Genomic DNA, 14648 nt, shown 5'->3' on the forward strand with positions numbered 1-14648 from the left:
ATGGTTCAATGAGTTTGATTTAAATAAAATAGTCAATCGAATCAACTAAACTTCAAGTTAAAAAATCTATTAATTCTTAATCGAATCAAATAAAAGTGAATAAAAAGCTAAAAGCAAGATTATTTATATCATAACTGTCAAAAAAATTAAACAAAGGGCCAAAACAGAAGCTACAATTACGTTGATTATAATTACAATAATTTGTTCATCAAAGGAAATAAGAAAATAAGGTCTGTGATTAATGCAATTGTCAAAACAAAATAAATAAATAGCAGGAAAAGCAATTTTTAGATAATGAAATTCACGTTTGTCAATCTAGAAAAGGAAAAAACTAAAGGTCTGATTTCAATTTTCTTCCGGTTAAATGATTTATTAAACTTAAAACTAGGGATGTTTTTACCCCCGACCGCCCCTTAAGCGCAAATAATTGTAAAAAGTAAGGTTAGTAAAAAAAATTTAATAGTTATTTAATAAGAAATGTAGTTTTTATGATAATTAGATATTATACAGCTGCTAAACAAAATAAAGTGGCTAAAGTAAGGTTAGTTTAAAATGTTAATAAATTTTTCACGGAAAAAATATCTATTGTTTTATAAAAGCACAACAAATTATTTTAAAATTATACGGGCGATATCAGAGTATCTGTCTCTCTCTCTCTCTATATATATACACACATCTATGTGTTTTTTGTTAATAATTATTTATAAAAGAGAATATAAAATTTAGTTTTTATGATAATTAATACCGCTGTTAAACAATATAAAGTGGCTAAAGTAAGGTTAGTTTAAAAGGTTAAAAAAATTTTCACGGAAAAAAATATTGCTTTATAGGAATACAACAAATTAATTCTGAAATTATACTGGCGATAGAGTCTGTATATAAACACACGCACACACATATATATATATATATATATATATATGTGCATATGTGTGTGTTTATCAATAGTTAAGAATTAAGTAGAAAAGAGAATAAAAATGAAGCATGTATAATTATTAGACTAACTGACAAAGCAAAATGCATCAAGTACAAAATATATCAATAAAATAAGGTTATTTTGCAAATTTACATATTTTACGACACGGGTTCGACATCTTTTAATTACTTAAACATTGAAATATTATAAAAAACTATGAACGAATGACACAAGAGATAGATGAAAAATAATAATTTAAAGGAAACTTTTACACCTTTTGTAGATGCGTTCCGAGATCCAATACACTCTTCAAAAGCTGCGAGTTTTTTGCAAATCCAAAAATGCAAAGTCCCAAAGTCTTGTCAGCTGCTGCACCACAAGACACACAGACACTCGTATTAATAAATAATTATTCGCTGCAACTTCTTGTACGACTGTTATTTATTAATTTTGCGTGAATGCGAGGAAACACGTGCTTTCGGTGCGAAGGATACACTGCAAATGACGCGATGCAATATGGCGGGGTGAACGTGTACAATTGGCGCAAAAATGCTGATACATGTTTATAATGCCATATACACCAAAAATATCAATGAAAATGTAGATAATAAAAATAAATATATTAAATTTTCTTATTATCTGTGTATATTTGTATTTATTGGCCCGTATGAAATAGCTTTGAGTGTTAGCACGACGTGCCATCCGTGTGCTTTCCCAGTGCCAACCGCGGGGCACAGTTTGTGGAACATGCGTGCTGTTGATGTGCCGTCATATACTGTCAGAGCTTGAAGCTCTACACGCGGGAAGGCACATTGACGGCACAGGGCAGTCATGGAATACTGGCACACCATGCACGCCACACGTGATGTTATCTGGGCGTCATTTCCGGGTCATGAAGCAGGGGTACCTGGACGTCACGCGTGCCCCATTCCGAGCAGTCTCGGTTCCGTCATTCCGCCGACATTATGTTATCGGCGGGGCAGGGGGGGGGGCTGGGCGAGTACGGATGATCGATGAGAGCCAATCGCATTGCGAGTTTATGGAGTTTTGAAATTTTGCGGGTGACTCGGGTGGCGGGCTTTTAAACTAATGAGCGCTTTTTATTCTGCGAGGTTTTGAGTGTTGACCAAAGTAGATAATTTGACGTTTGCAGTTTTGAAATATTGAACTAACTTTTTTTTTGCTTAGTTAATATCGCCAATCGTTAATGCGAGAGGATGGTTTAATTTTATGGAATTTGGATTGTTAGAGTAATGGAAATTTCAAACAAGATTAATTGCATAATAGGCAATGATTTTAATATTCAGTTTAAATTTTATTATGGAAGTCTAACTTTACATACACATGTGTACAAACTTTATATTCACAAGCACAAATATGTTCACAATATATACATGTACACATACATACTTGAACCTTAATCTTATTACAATGATGAGACTACCTTCTTAAACTCTTCGATCTTTTGCTTTAACTCATCGAGCGCCTCTTGATACTTGTCAAAATTATTGCTTTCGATTGCGTCGCTTAACATGTTCATATAAGCGAAATTCATTATAGCCAGGCAATTTTCGCTTCCCAAAATTTGTAAATTCACATCAAACACTTCAACATCCTCATCGTTGGACAGCGCTGATGTTGAGTTTGACGAGTCATTCTGCGGCAAGCTGATAGTTGACTGTAGCGAATCTTTGCCTCCCAAAATTTGTAAATTCACATCAAACTCTTTATCATCCTCAACTTTAGACATCGTTGATGTTAAATTTGACACGTCGTTCGTGAGCTGCGGCAAGCTGATAGTTGGCTGTAGCCACTTTGCCGTTGACTCTGTCCAGTTCAGCATTGATTGTTGGAAGCTCGTTGATGGTTCTTGAGAGTTTAGTGTATATTGTGGCGAATTTGCTGTTGGCTCTGACCAGTTCATTATTCGTTGTGGCAAGTTCGTTGACGGTTGGTGTACACTTAGCATATATTGCGAAAAGTTTGCCGTTGACTGCAACGATCTGAGCGTTGGCTGCGGTGCATCTGACCTTGGCCCTGGCAAGCTCGCCGATGGCTGCTGTAAACTCGGCATATATTGCGGAAAGTTTGCCGTTGACTGCGACGATCTGAGCGTTGGCTGCGGTGCATCTGACCTTGGCTCCGGCAAGCTCGCCGATGGCTGTTGTAAATTTGGTATATATTGTGGAAAGTTTGCCATTGGCTGCGACGATCTGATCACTAGCTGTGGAAAATTTTCCGTTGGCTGCGGCAAATTTACCGATGGTTGCGAGACGTTCGTTAACTGTGATTCGTTCATTGGCTGCGGCGAGTCTTCGTCTTCCAAAATTTGTAAATTCACATCAAACACTTCAACATCCCCATCGTTAGACAGCGTTGATATTGAGTTTGACGAGACGTTCGTTGGGTATGACTCGTTCGTCGGCTGTGGCGAGTCGTTCGTTTCCTGTGGCGAGTCGATTGTTGGCTTAGGCGAGTCTGCCCTTGGCTGTGGCGAATCGTTTGTTGACTGTGACGAGTCGTTTGCTGGCTGTGGCCAGTTTATTGAAGCTTCTGCCAAACCAATAATATTTTTTTTAAACTTATTCAAGAAGAAGAAAAACGAAGATTTAGAGCAAACTTACCATTTGCTGGTTCTTGGTGCTCTAAGAATGTCACCAACGTTATAGTCTTTTGATGCTTCGTTGTTCTCTAAATCTGCGTCATTCTGTTGTTCTATAACAACCATTTCGTCAGTTTTTTTCTGAATTCTTTTGGATTTTTAGCTTTGTGCCAATTCTTTTGCTCCCACAGCTACTGATCACATTGCTCGACAAGTGGATGACATGACCCACACATCCAGAGGCACAGGCAAAATAATTATGTATTATTGCGTTAAAAATAAATTACTGTTGAAACCAGTTCACCTTAGATTGATAAAAATGCATCCATGTATTTTAAGTAACTATCCCAACGATTTTATCAATATTAAATAGAAGAATGTTGATATTTAAAATTACTCAACAGATGTAAACCAAATTGTAATGACAAAGTAAGTATGGGTCATTTGGCTATGAGGATTTATACGTACTGTTCACCTATGTATACGCAATAAGCGTGGTTAGCAGTACCAATATCCTTGCCTTATAGTACACAGTAAATCAAAACTGGGAATTAGCAATTAGCAGTTAGCAAACGTATAAACCAACTTATGCTTTCCGAGAATAGAATCTTTCTTCAATAACTGTATTAAATCATAATACTTCACTGACCAAAAAATCAAAAGAAATATTTACGTTAAAATCATCAACTACTTGAAAAGGAAAACAACACTGTTCAAAGCTCTGAATTTTCGGAACGGTGTAGTTACTTATATAGTTATATATACAGAAGTAATAAATACAGATCTCAAAGTCAAGGAAAAAACTAAGGTCTTTTGGCTCTAAGTATGCTATAATAAATGTGGTTAGGGATATTAATATGCCTGCCTCACAGTCTTAAAATTTTCGATATTCAAAGAATTTAATTGCAAGTATAGTTAAATAAAAATCCAACTATGGTTAAATTAAAAAACCCAGTGATAGTCAGTTTAAAGGCGTAGAAAAAGCCATACAAGAGAAAATAGAATTTCGGGAATGTATAAGATAAATTGATGCAATTCTTATTATTATACAAATTATTAAAAGTAGTACCTCCGACAACACAGGATACCATAGCAAAATTTCACTTTCGAAAGTTGTGAGGTCGATGAAAAATCCAAAAGATCGAGCTCAATTCTGCTTCAGCGGCGAGTTAAAAGCGGAAGAAGAAGGACAGGCAGTTCCAGAGGGATGGCGAAGGGAGCACTGCAGGCCGAGAGAGCGATGCGTATGTCACGAAGGTTCGAACGATAATCGCAACTGAATGTATGTACATACTTGAGTATCATATTTCCACGACTGTCGGCTAGCGTTGCCAGTTCAGCTATATAAGATAAGTACTTATTTTGAAAATGTTCGTTTGGCAACGGAAAAAACGTAGGTTGGCGGGCTTTTAAACTGATGAGCGCGTTTAATTCTGCGAGATTTTGAGTGTTGATGAAAATAGATAATTTGACGTTTTTGGTTTTGAAATATTGAACTAACTTATTTTGATCTTCGGTTAATATGGCCAATCATTGATGCAAGGGGCTAGTTTAATTTTATGAAATTTGGATTATAAGAGGAATGGAAATTTTAAACAAGATTAATCGCAGAGACAATGATTTTGATTTTAAATTTAAATTTTATTACACTATTCTAATTTTATATACATATGCGTATAAACCTTATATTTACATTCACGAATATTTTCACAATATATACATATATACATACATACTATAACCCAAATCTTATTACAACGATGAGTCTGCATCTCTTTGCAGCTCTGCAATCCTTTGCTTTGTGTTATCGAGCGCCTCTTGATACTTGTCAAAATTATTGCTTTCGATTGCGTCGCTTAATATGTTCATATAAGCGAAATTCATTATAGCCAGGCAATTTTCGCCTCCCAAAATTTATAAATTCACTTCAAACACTTCAATATCCTCATCTTTAGACTGCGTTGATGTTGAGTTTGACGAGTTATTCTGCGGCAAGCTGACAGTTGACTGTAGCGAATCTATTGATTTTCGCTTGTCACGGGGACTCGACGTTTTTGATAGTTTCTCTTCTCTTCCTTTTTCGCATCTCTTTTCGAACAACAGCAAATTTGTATTAAAAGTGATTGTCTTCCATAGACGAATCTATTTTCGTTCTCGAGCGTAAAAACCATTAATGTCGCTCTCCTGTTGATGCCAGTAACGCAATTGGTATTGCAATAGAAAACGTAGTCTATTTGGAAGTAATCACGGCCAAGATTCAGCAGTCCTGTAGGCGTTACAATCGATAAAAATACATTATTTGTATCTTCTTGGTACAAGCTACCTCATTGGTAGGTCCCAAACGTAAATTTCATTGACAGTGATTCGACGTGATTATTTTCTGCCAAGTCGATTTCCTTGTGGGCTCGACAGCGTTGGGCTGGTTTATCGCGACTATGGCTAGCCTGAAAGATCGTGCACGCTCGGACACGAAGGTTGAATGAGCTATTTTGCTAAGCAAATTGCACTGGCAGCACCTTATTTATACTTAGGGATACTTTGCGGAGTTGCTTTGAATACTGTGGAGAGAAAAAAATGGTTTCAATATTAGTATTTTGAGTGATACGCGATAGTTGCTGAGATTTAGAATTTCTAAATTTAAACTTACCACAAATGATTTTTTATAGCACTCGTCACGGTTGATGAAAAGTTGAAAATTTAGTTCTCCGGAAAAATCGTCTGGATTAGTTAAAATCGTTGGCGCTTCATTTGTCATCGGCTCTATAGCGGGTACAGCTTTTGACGTGACTGCTTGTTCTCTGTACTGCGCGTTGGCGGTGCATAGATCATCGAGCAGTCTCTGTCCATTTCTCAAGGCATTCGTGGCAAAAACAGCGTGCAGTGAGACTACGCATAGGGCCAATCTTATACGATTCAGCCATTCTTTGCACGTTGATCTGTTGGTATGGAAGAACGTGCGTACAGGCTTGGAGTGCGGCAATAAAGCGACAGCGCAGCCCTCAGCTGCATTATGAATAACGCGCTCAAGATGCTCCAGAAACTCGACCAGTTGTCTGACTCTCGTATGCTCGTGCAGCGAGTAGTCGAGACCGCGTTTATCTTTTTTAGGAATTTCAGCTGTACAGGAAATCTCACGCGCCAGTGTCCTGAGAACGCCTTCAATAGTTGTGAAAGTTTCCTGAGGTTTACCCAAGGTGGTACGGAGTGTTGCGCAGCCTCAAAGCCACCCCAGAAAAATAGGAATGTGCGGTTGGCTAGGGCTAATTCGTACATCTTTGCTATTGTTTCGTTATCTGATATAGTCGGCCAGCACAATATGAAAACTTCTGATAAACCGAAGGCGTCGAAGTAATACTCTAGTAAAAGGAAGGCCATGTAAGTTTTAAAATGTTGAGCTTGCATTTCGCCATTGTTGCTTCGCATATGTAGTCTTTGTGCCAAAATTAAAGATTCGCACGAGTAGTTTTGTATGTTCCGGAATTTCTTGTCATCTGATAGTAAGCCAGCCTTATTCAGTTTTGGAATAACTATGTTCAGCGGAATGTTCATGAGTAGATGTCCATACGTTTCACGGACAGTTTTGTCCAATGAAGTCAAGTGTAGAGTAGCCAAGTCAACAATATTGGAATAAATTTCCTCTGACCATGAAACCTGTTTTGCTTTCAGCAAACTTTCAATATTTTTGCAGACCGCCATAGAAACTTTGTGATTAGTCGTTGCACCGCAAACCAATAAGCTCGAAACCACCGTTTGACATTCTTCAGTTTTACTAAGCACTCCGATATAATTTTCAGCCTGCAAGTAAATCTCCTGTATCAAGTCGAGCAGCAAAAGCAGAGTTTGATCAGGTGCTCTTTTATTTTCAATAGTCTTTGCAATGAGATTCAGAATTATGGACAAATGTCCGCTGGTCGGCGAGACTGTAGGCACTTATAATGTTCCAGAAAAAATGTCCAGCGGACGGCAAGAACTTGTGCCTGTTATTAAACTGGAACTTGGCACGAAATGGTTGTATCTGAAACGAATAAATACTTTTATTTGTAATTTTCCAAAAATTATTGCTGCCAGTAGACAAAAAATTGTTCACTCACCTTGAGCAATGAGTAAAAAGCAAAAACAAGATATGATATTGCAATAACGGACTCTCCACAGACAATAATGGATCGTGTGGTCTTAATTTGACAGCCAAGAGCATTTGGTGAAATAGTAAAAATCAGATATGTGAATTTCATAGATCAGCGTATCATAAAGATATGAACAATTTGAAAAATACCAATATCAGAAAGTGCTCGCAATAAAAATATCAATACGATTTCTGCGTTTCTCCTATGGTACTGCGAATCTGTAAGACGGTTCTCTTGTACAAGAGGCTCGATTCCGGGTATGATCGTCTTATAGGAATTTTCCAAATCGGCGAGGATGTAACGATAAGCCTCCTGTAGCAACGGGATATTCTTGAGACTCAGCAAGCTGTGATATACTCCGAAAACTGCATTTTGAATGACGACAGTGCTTCTAAAACACAGCTTCACGATGGTTGAGTTTTTGCCTAACAGAGTATGCACTAAATCCAGCGGCAGATTGGCCGAGACCTCTTTAATTACTTTGGATATGGTGTTGAGCATAGACACGATGGAATCGTCCCAGAAGATACTGACACGCTGTAATTGCAGATCAATAAATTTGTACAACAGATCGTGGTTTTTGGAGACCCGGCTTTGTAGGTGTCCGAGCAAAAGATAAATGCATTCGTTGGCAACGACGACCAATTCTTCTTTCTCTTCTTCTAGCCAATGCGTCCCAGGCATTTGGCCACCTGTTGTTTTGCTTCGAGACTCGGTCCACTGTACAAAATATGCATAAGAGTTTCGCATATAACATCCAAATTTCGCCTGATGTACCTCTGATTTTCGGGCGCGACAATGCCCTCCTGCAATTGCTTGCAAAGAGCCAGAAAGTGATCGTAGTCATCTTCTCGACACAAACGCCTCAAAAGCTTAGAAATTCTCGAATCCTCTGTCGAAGCAATAATATTTTTTTAAACTTATTCAAAAAGAAGAGGAAAGAAGATTTAGTGCAACCTTACCATTTATTTTCTTGTCATCGTAATACTTGTTTTCTTGGTTCTTCAGCGATTCTTGAAATTTTGGTCTCAATGAAGAATGCGAGTAACTGCTATCGGCATTTGGCTCGCGATCGACGACGGTTTTCTTGAAGGCCCGACCCCTTGTCCCGCCGCTGCTTCCACCTCTCCCACGGTCTCCACTGATACCCCCGCGAGCCATTCGAAATTCATTTCGTGGTTCACCACTGGATCTTATTACAAAACCACATTGCTCAATGAACAAATTTGCTTCATGCAAATATGGTTAGATATAGCAATAAGATCTTTACCTGGTTTTGAACCTCGAAAAACTGTGGTCAGCTGAGAAGGTGCTTGAGTTTCTCTGGCAAATGAACAGAGTGGCTCTTGGTACTCTGAGAATGTCACCAACGTTATAGTCTCTTAATGCTTCGTTGTTCTCTAATTCTTCGTCGTCCTGTTGTTCTATGACAACTGTCTCGTCACTTTTTTCTGAATTCTTTTGGATTTTTAGCTTTGTGCCGATGCTAGTGCTCCCACAGCTACTCATCACATTGCTCGGCAAGTGGATGACATGATCCACACACCCAGAGGCGCACAAACCCTTAGTTTATCTGCTTCTGTCTGCTGCAATAGTACACTTATAGGTTAGAAGTTACTGAAACAATATTTGCGAAAGCAGGTAAATATAAAGAAAACTATTATTTGTAAAATACTTGTTCTATGATAAGGTTAGATTATTTGTTTGCACAAGTGAACAGACATTGGATTATACTGTTGTTTCCGTAGTTATGTGAACTGAACTTGAATTTAGGTCACTTTTTGAACGACATACGACTTTTTTTGTAGTTTGATAAGATCACTTCCAACTCTGTCTATTTACGTTCATATAAAAATAATGTATGTTCTACGTAGATATTTCTCACAGAAAATAAATCAGAAGGTTTGACAATATAATTGATGCTTATTTAGATGAATAAAAAAATAACCTTGAATTATAAATATCACTTATAAAGAGTAAAATAATTATGTATCAGTCTTAAAAATAAATAACTGTTAAAAGCAATTCACCTTAGATTTATAAAAATAAGCATTTATAAACTATTAAATAATAGGACTATTGATAAAATCCTTATCAATAGTTCTATTTTAAAACTCTCTTCTATGGCTTGTGTTTTAATAAGGCATGCGTTACTGCATAATCTCACATATAGTGCCAACTCTAGTTCATTAAAACAGTGTGAGTAATTTTATAAAACTGAATGAATTCATGCATTTATAGTAACTTTTCTAAAAATTTTATAAATATAAATTGATAGTATGATAGTCTACAAATTTCTCAAGAAAAATATTGATTGTAGAACAAAAACCACTGGTTGTAATGCTACTAGTTATAAAAAAAAAACTCGATCACTCTTCAGTAAACAAATCACAATTTTTCAAGAGACTAAGGTAAAACCATGATAATTGTATTAAAATTATTACCCAAATTCAATCGTTCGACAATTATCATTTATCAACCTCACATTGTGAAACAATTCAGCGCGTTCACGACTTAGGGGTATTACACGTAAAAAGGAATAGCGAGGAATAGAGCTGCACGAAGTTCGCGAATAATTTGTATAAATCGTATCGGAAAAAAATTAGATAATTGCGGAATCGTTATAAAAGTTTGTAATCGCAAGTAAAAAAATTGTCAGTTTATTAGTTTATTTATAAAAAATCAAAAACTTTTTACGCCGCGAGAAAGTAGAAAAATACGTTTTTCTTGTAAGATATTGATCTGAGAACATTGAAACCACTGCGAATCGTTTGTAAATTAATTACCGATTCTGTAAATATTGCCTTTATTGCGTTATTCGCTATAGATACTGATTAATAAATTAATTATTTTTTCGTCAACTATGCTACACCAATTCGGGCGGTTCGTGTACCATATTCCGTTCGATGATTCGAATCAGCTGTTCCTATATCGTTACGCACGTGTACTGCAGTGACTATATAATATACGACAACAACGATAAGTCGGTTTGTGCAAGTGCATCGCGGATTCAGAAGTGTGTACAGTGCAGCGATGGTCTCCTGGTGCAACGGCCTCTTCAGGGAGTATTGGCTTTCAATCTTATTCTAACTTTAATAAGTCCAGAAGTAGTGAAAGTGTAAATTACTAGGTCATAACCTACAAATTATATACTCCATCATAATATCTCTTTTATTTATTTAATAAAGTCTAGATAACAAACGGGTTTTTATACTGCAGTAGTCGATTCTTTATTGTAAATAAAGTCACTTATGGCAAAAATATTTTAATTATTAATGTTTTTATCATTTTCTATGTCTCATTTTTTGATGATTAATTTTTTGAAATCTAATCAATATTAGATATTTTTTAATAGAATTTCATGCCTAGTTCTATCACTTTTTATCATTACTTTATTACTTTTACAGTAATCTTCAATAACACCAATCAGTCTACGTGCCATTAGATCATACTTGGATAGAAGAGCTTACCGTTGTAGCTACTACTGTTATAACTACAGGTATGTCCTATCGTACAAAACATTTTGAACCTTCAATGGCTAACTTATAACAAATATTAGGAACTTCGTGCAGCTGAGCGCCACCGCTCCAGTCAGTCCCGCTCTGACCACTCGACCGAACACACATCTGGAGAGACGCAAGAGAGCAGCCAATAAAGAACTCAACCACAACTCCTGCCTTTTCTCTGTTCACCCCGACCACGTCATCCCGACATTGGTGACCCCGACTGCAACATCACCAGGAGCAGCGAACGACGCAGCTCCACGGCTCTCCAGCAGCGGACAACGACGCCTCTCAGCGCGTCTCGGCGGACAGCAACGGGTCGACGCGACCACCGCCATCTTTCCTTTGTGTTCGTGCTGGCACGCCGGCGAACACAAAGACATCACCATCGCCACACATCTTCCTCACATCCTCCCCACGAGGAAATGTGAGACGATTCGAGAAGGAAAAGTTCTCCTTTCTCGTGACTTTCCAAACGCGTGCAGGCACGCCGGCGCGTTTTGGAAAAAGCAACGCTTTGTTGCGCAACGTGGAAGCCCTCGCCGCGGGATTTTGGACTTTTGCGCGAAGCCAACGCCACCGGCGCCTTATTGCATCATTCGCAGCAATCATCAAGCCTCAAAAAAAGGATTTAGCGTGAAGCAACCGACACCGGCGCGTTTCATCAGAACCACATCGGTCAGTTCCGCACTTATTACCGATGAGTAAGGTGCGGCGGAATGCCGCTAGCCTAAACATCTTGGCGGAGTGTAGAAGGAATTGTAAGAATGAAACAGAAGAGTCAAAGATAGCGAAATGTAAACAGCGATAAGGGTAGAGACAAAGGCCTTATTGAAAGCTTGACGCGTCTCATAAGGGAGAACAAGAGCGGACCTCAGTCCGGGTCCGACCGCGTTGGCGATCGCAAGATTCGCGTTTCATCGTTGATGATCGTTGGCCATTGTCACTTTTTTTGTTGTTGCAAGAGTGCTTCTACTTTAGTCTCTTGAAACAAACTAGTCAACTATGATGAGAGAAATCAGCTGAATACACGTCCAGATTCGTCGGCTGTATGCAAGGGCGAAACCCAGGTACTGCATTGCGTCGAGTTCGACAGAAACGGAAAAGGGACCGAAAAAGATACGTCGCTGAACCTCCAATTCACAAAGAACAAGACTGAATGGTTAGCGAATCACATCTTTCCGCGTAAAAAATAAGGGTAAGAGAATTTACAGCCATTCGACGTTGTTCGACGTTGCTAATTTTCAGAACTTCTCTCTCTCTCTCTCTCTCTCTCTCTCCCTCCCTCTCTTCGCCACAGAGACGCTGAGGAACTCATTCCATATAAGCGCCTCATATCTTTGGAACTCACTACCACAACCACCATGCACACATAAGCAACACTACCTCAGTCACCCTCTTTAAACAAAGAGTCAGGCTATACATCTACAACTCAGAAAACTCATAGCTTTCATTCATTAATATTTAATTTATAGCACGCTAACCTCAAAATGCCAACTTTATTGTCGATTTTGAGGTTGTCATGCTATAAAATATCGTATGAGACTGTTGTGGGAGGAGTTGTTCTACCTTGCTCGAGGTTTTTTGCACGAGCGAAGCAAGTGCGAAAAACCTCGAGCAAGGTAGAAAACCATCTCCCACAACAGTGTCATAATATACTATTATGTATCACCACTATCAATCATCGAAGCATCTATAATAATCTAACTCTGTGCTTTTCGTTTGCAGATGGCGGTTGCAGCTGCTGCGGCGTCGACAAAGGACGTCGAACATTTGGACATTTGGGTGTTCGAACGCGTTTTCTACGAGAATCATCCCGGCTGGAAGCGTTTCGACGATTGCGCGGGTCACCTGGCAAACTACGCCATAGTCGAAGATGATTTGGAGAGTCTGCGCGACGCGACTTTGCCGAAGGATATCGAGGGTCTGTGTATCGATTTATCCTGCTATACGTATCGCAAAGAAGACAACGATCCGAAAGTGGAGAATTTCGAAAAATTGAAGTTTCTAAACGTATTGGAAGCCAGCTTGATAAGCCTCGATTGCATCCGCGGACTTCCGGAGTTGCGAGTGCTCGTCTGCAACGGCTTCGCGCTTCAGGCTCTCTCGAGGCTTCGCGACGACGAGCTCGCGACTAGCATCGCCTCCTTGCCAAAACTACGCTGTATCGTCACTTACGATTACGAGCTCTTCCCCGACTCGCTCTTGCTCCCTCACGTTTTTCCGGTGTCTTTGCGCAGCCTAGCCTTGATGAGAGCGTGCAATTACGACTACTCGTTTCTCCTGCACTTGCCGAATTTGGAAAATTTGCACTTGGATCTGAGCAACTGCGAGAATCACAACGTCCTCGACACGCTGCGTCGATTACCGTACAATAGTAAGTTGCTGCGTTTCGGCACGATCGATCAAGAATTACTGCGAAACGTTCAAGCCGACAAGTTGTACTCCACCGCTCAAAACCTGCTCGACGGCTGGCCCAACCTTCGACAATTGAGCGTCGACTTGCCCGGTTTCGGCGTCACGAAACAAAAGACCCTGCGTTTTCCGAGGACTATTCAAGTGCTTAAGTTAACAAACTGTGGTCCTTTTAAGCTCAAGGCTCTGCTACTAGATTACAAGCAGCTCAAATTTCTAGCGGTTTTCACCGATCGCGTCAACTCGAAGGACCTTAAGATTCTTCGCCACTGCTATCGCACGAAAACAATGTTCATGGGCAACTTTAAGGTCTATTTACGCGAAAAGTTCTCTACAACAAGCAAGTATCACTTTATACTGAGCAAAAGTAGTACGGAAGACGGTAGTACATCGTATTTTAATTACGTTTACGAAAATTTCTATAATTGAAAAAATTCAAGTTTGAAACATCGAAAAAAGAATGGAGAAATTTGTGGAAATATAAATAGATTTTAATTCATAATTTACTAATATATTTTTGAAATGCATCGAAACATATTTTGTTGTACCTTTATAGTAATATTGATTAGAATTTTAATATTTAAAACAACAATTGACTTGATTGTTAATTTTACGTATTGTGAGAAGAGCGTTTAAGAGAATACAAAATAAACCAGTTAATTAATATAAATAATAATTAATAGCAATAAGAGCCTTATACTTTTGATTTTATTTATATGCCTACTTTCACTTTCATTCATTTCGTGCCTTTGTCCTTGCAGCTTGTTATGGGATTCATCTCTCTTTACATCAACTTTCAGCCTTTCTCTGGCCTCTATTAAAAAATGGGATACATTATAAAAATTAATCCAGCAGAGGAAAATATTTCCTGTTCGCCGGTCTGGAATACAAAAAAATTTATAAAATTTGCTTAAAATTAACTGAAAACTAAAATAATTGTTAAAATTGCTGCTGCGACGTGTTCGTAACCATTAGATTAGGTCTCGGTGCTAATGCCGGTCAACCCCAGCGTTTGCAATATTTTTTCTGAATATTCTCTCCATCACGTATTGTCGTCATAACGTTTACAAAACTGGTATTAGCTGTTC

At 38.4% G+C, this 14648-nt stretch overlaps 3 protein-coding genes across 22 annotated transcripts; 1 reads left to right on the forward strand and 2 right to left on the reverse strand.

The window, feature by feature from the left end:
* Window positions 1-2210: 2210 nt before the first annotated feature.
* LOC100678853 (dystrophin-like protein 1) lies at window positions 2211-5101 on the reverse strand. Of its 9 annotated transcripts, none has more exons than XM_031922330.2 (3): window positions 4588-5101; window positions 3541-3631; window positions 2211-3466 (listed from the first exon to the last, which is right to left on the reverse strand). In XM_031922330.2, exons 1-3 carry the CDS (start codon window positions 4607-4609, stop codon window positions 3385-3387), a joined length of 195 nt encoding a protein of 64 aa, XP_031778190.1. In that variant the 5' UTR covers window positions 4610-5101; the 3' UTR covers window positions 2211-3384. The 9 variants fall into 9 exon arrangements, with proteins under 9 accessions (XP_031778190.1, XP_031778193.1, XP_031778192.1 ...); XM_031922333.1 differs by having other exon boundaries at window positions 3541-3709; window positions 4588-5040; XM_031922332.1 differs by having other exon boundaries at window positions 3541-3746; window positions 4588-5037.
* Window positions 5102-5751: 650 nt separating this feature from the next.
* Window positions 5752-10194, reverse strand: LOC100677819. 9 transcript variants are annotated; one of them, XM_016981080.3, is made up of 6 exons: window positions 10087-10194; window positions 8913-9228; window positions 8605-8834; window positions 7610-8534; window positions 6166-7533; window positions 5814-6076 (listed from the first exon to the last, which is right to left on the reverse strand). In XM_016981080.3, the coding sequence occupies exons 2-4, from the start codon at window positions 9149-9151 to the stop codon at window positions 8305-8307; spliced, it is 699 nt and encodes a 232-aa protein (XP_016836569.1). In that variant the 5' UTR covers window positions 9152-9228; window positions 10087-10194; the 3' UTR covers window positions 5814-6076; window positions 6166-7533; window positions 7610-8304. The 9 variants fall into 9 exon arrangements, with proteins under 9 accessions (XP_032454231.1, XP_016836569.1, XP_016836574.1 ...); XM_016981085.3 differs by having other exon boundaries at window positions 8605-8828; window positions 8913-9259; window positions 10087-10188; XM_016981078.3 differs by having other exon boundaries at window positions 8913-9259; window positions 10087-10186.
* Window positions 10195-10430: 236 nt separating this feature from the next.
* On the forward strand, window positions 10431-14257 carry LOC116416025. 4 transcript variants are annotated; one of them, XM_031922325.2, is made up of 4 exons: window positions 10431-10772; window positions 11050-11141; window positions 11202-12343; window positions 12874-14257. In XM_031922325.2, the coding sequence occupies exon 4, from the start codon at window positions 12874-12876 to the stop codon at window positions 13987-13989; it is 1116 nt and encodes a 371-aa protein (XP_031778185.1). In that variant the 5' UTR covers window positions 10431-10772; window positions 11050-11141; window positions 11202-12343; the 3' UTR covers window positions 13990-14257. The 4 variants fall into 4 exon arrangements, with proteins under 4 accessions (XP_031778185.1, XP_031778187.1, XP_031778186.1 ...); XM_031922327.2 differs by having other exon boundaries at window positions 10431-10760; XM_031922326.2 differs by having other exon boundaries at window positions 10431-10707.
* The last annotated feature ends 391 nt before the right edge of the window (window positions 14258-14648 follow it).

Source organism: Nasonia vitripennis, chromosome 1 (genome assembly GCF_009193385.2).
Source record: "Nasonia vitripennis strain AsymCx chromosome 1, Nvit_psr_1.1, whole genome shotgun sequence".
Lineage (NCBI taxonomy): Eukaryota > Metazoa > Arthropoda > Insecta > Hymenoptera > Pteromalidae > Nasonia > Nasonia vitripennis.

What these genes read in the sequence shown, in the direction of transcription:
- LOC100678853 (XM_016981076.3), bottom strand. Translation starts at nt 3,215, where the DNA reads ATGAACGAATCACAGTTAACGAACGTCTCGCAACCATCGGTAAATTTG.
- LOC100677819 (XM_032598340.1), bottom strand. Translation starts at nt 7,214, where the DNA reads ATGGCGGTCTGCAAAAATATTGAAAGTTTGCTGAAAGCAAAACAGGTT.
- LOC116416025 (XM_031922325.2), top strand. Translation starts at nt 12,874, where the DNA reads ATGGCGGTTGCAGCTGCTGCGGCGTCGACAAAGGACGTCGAACATTTG.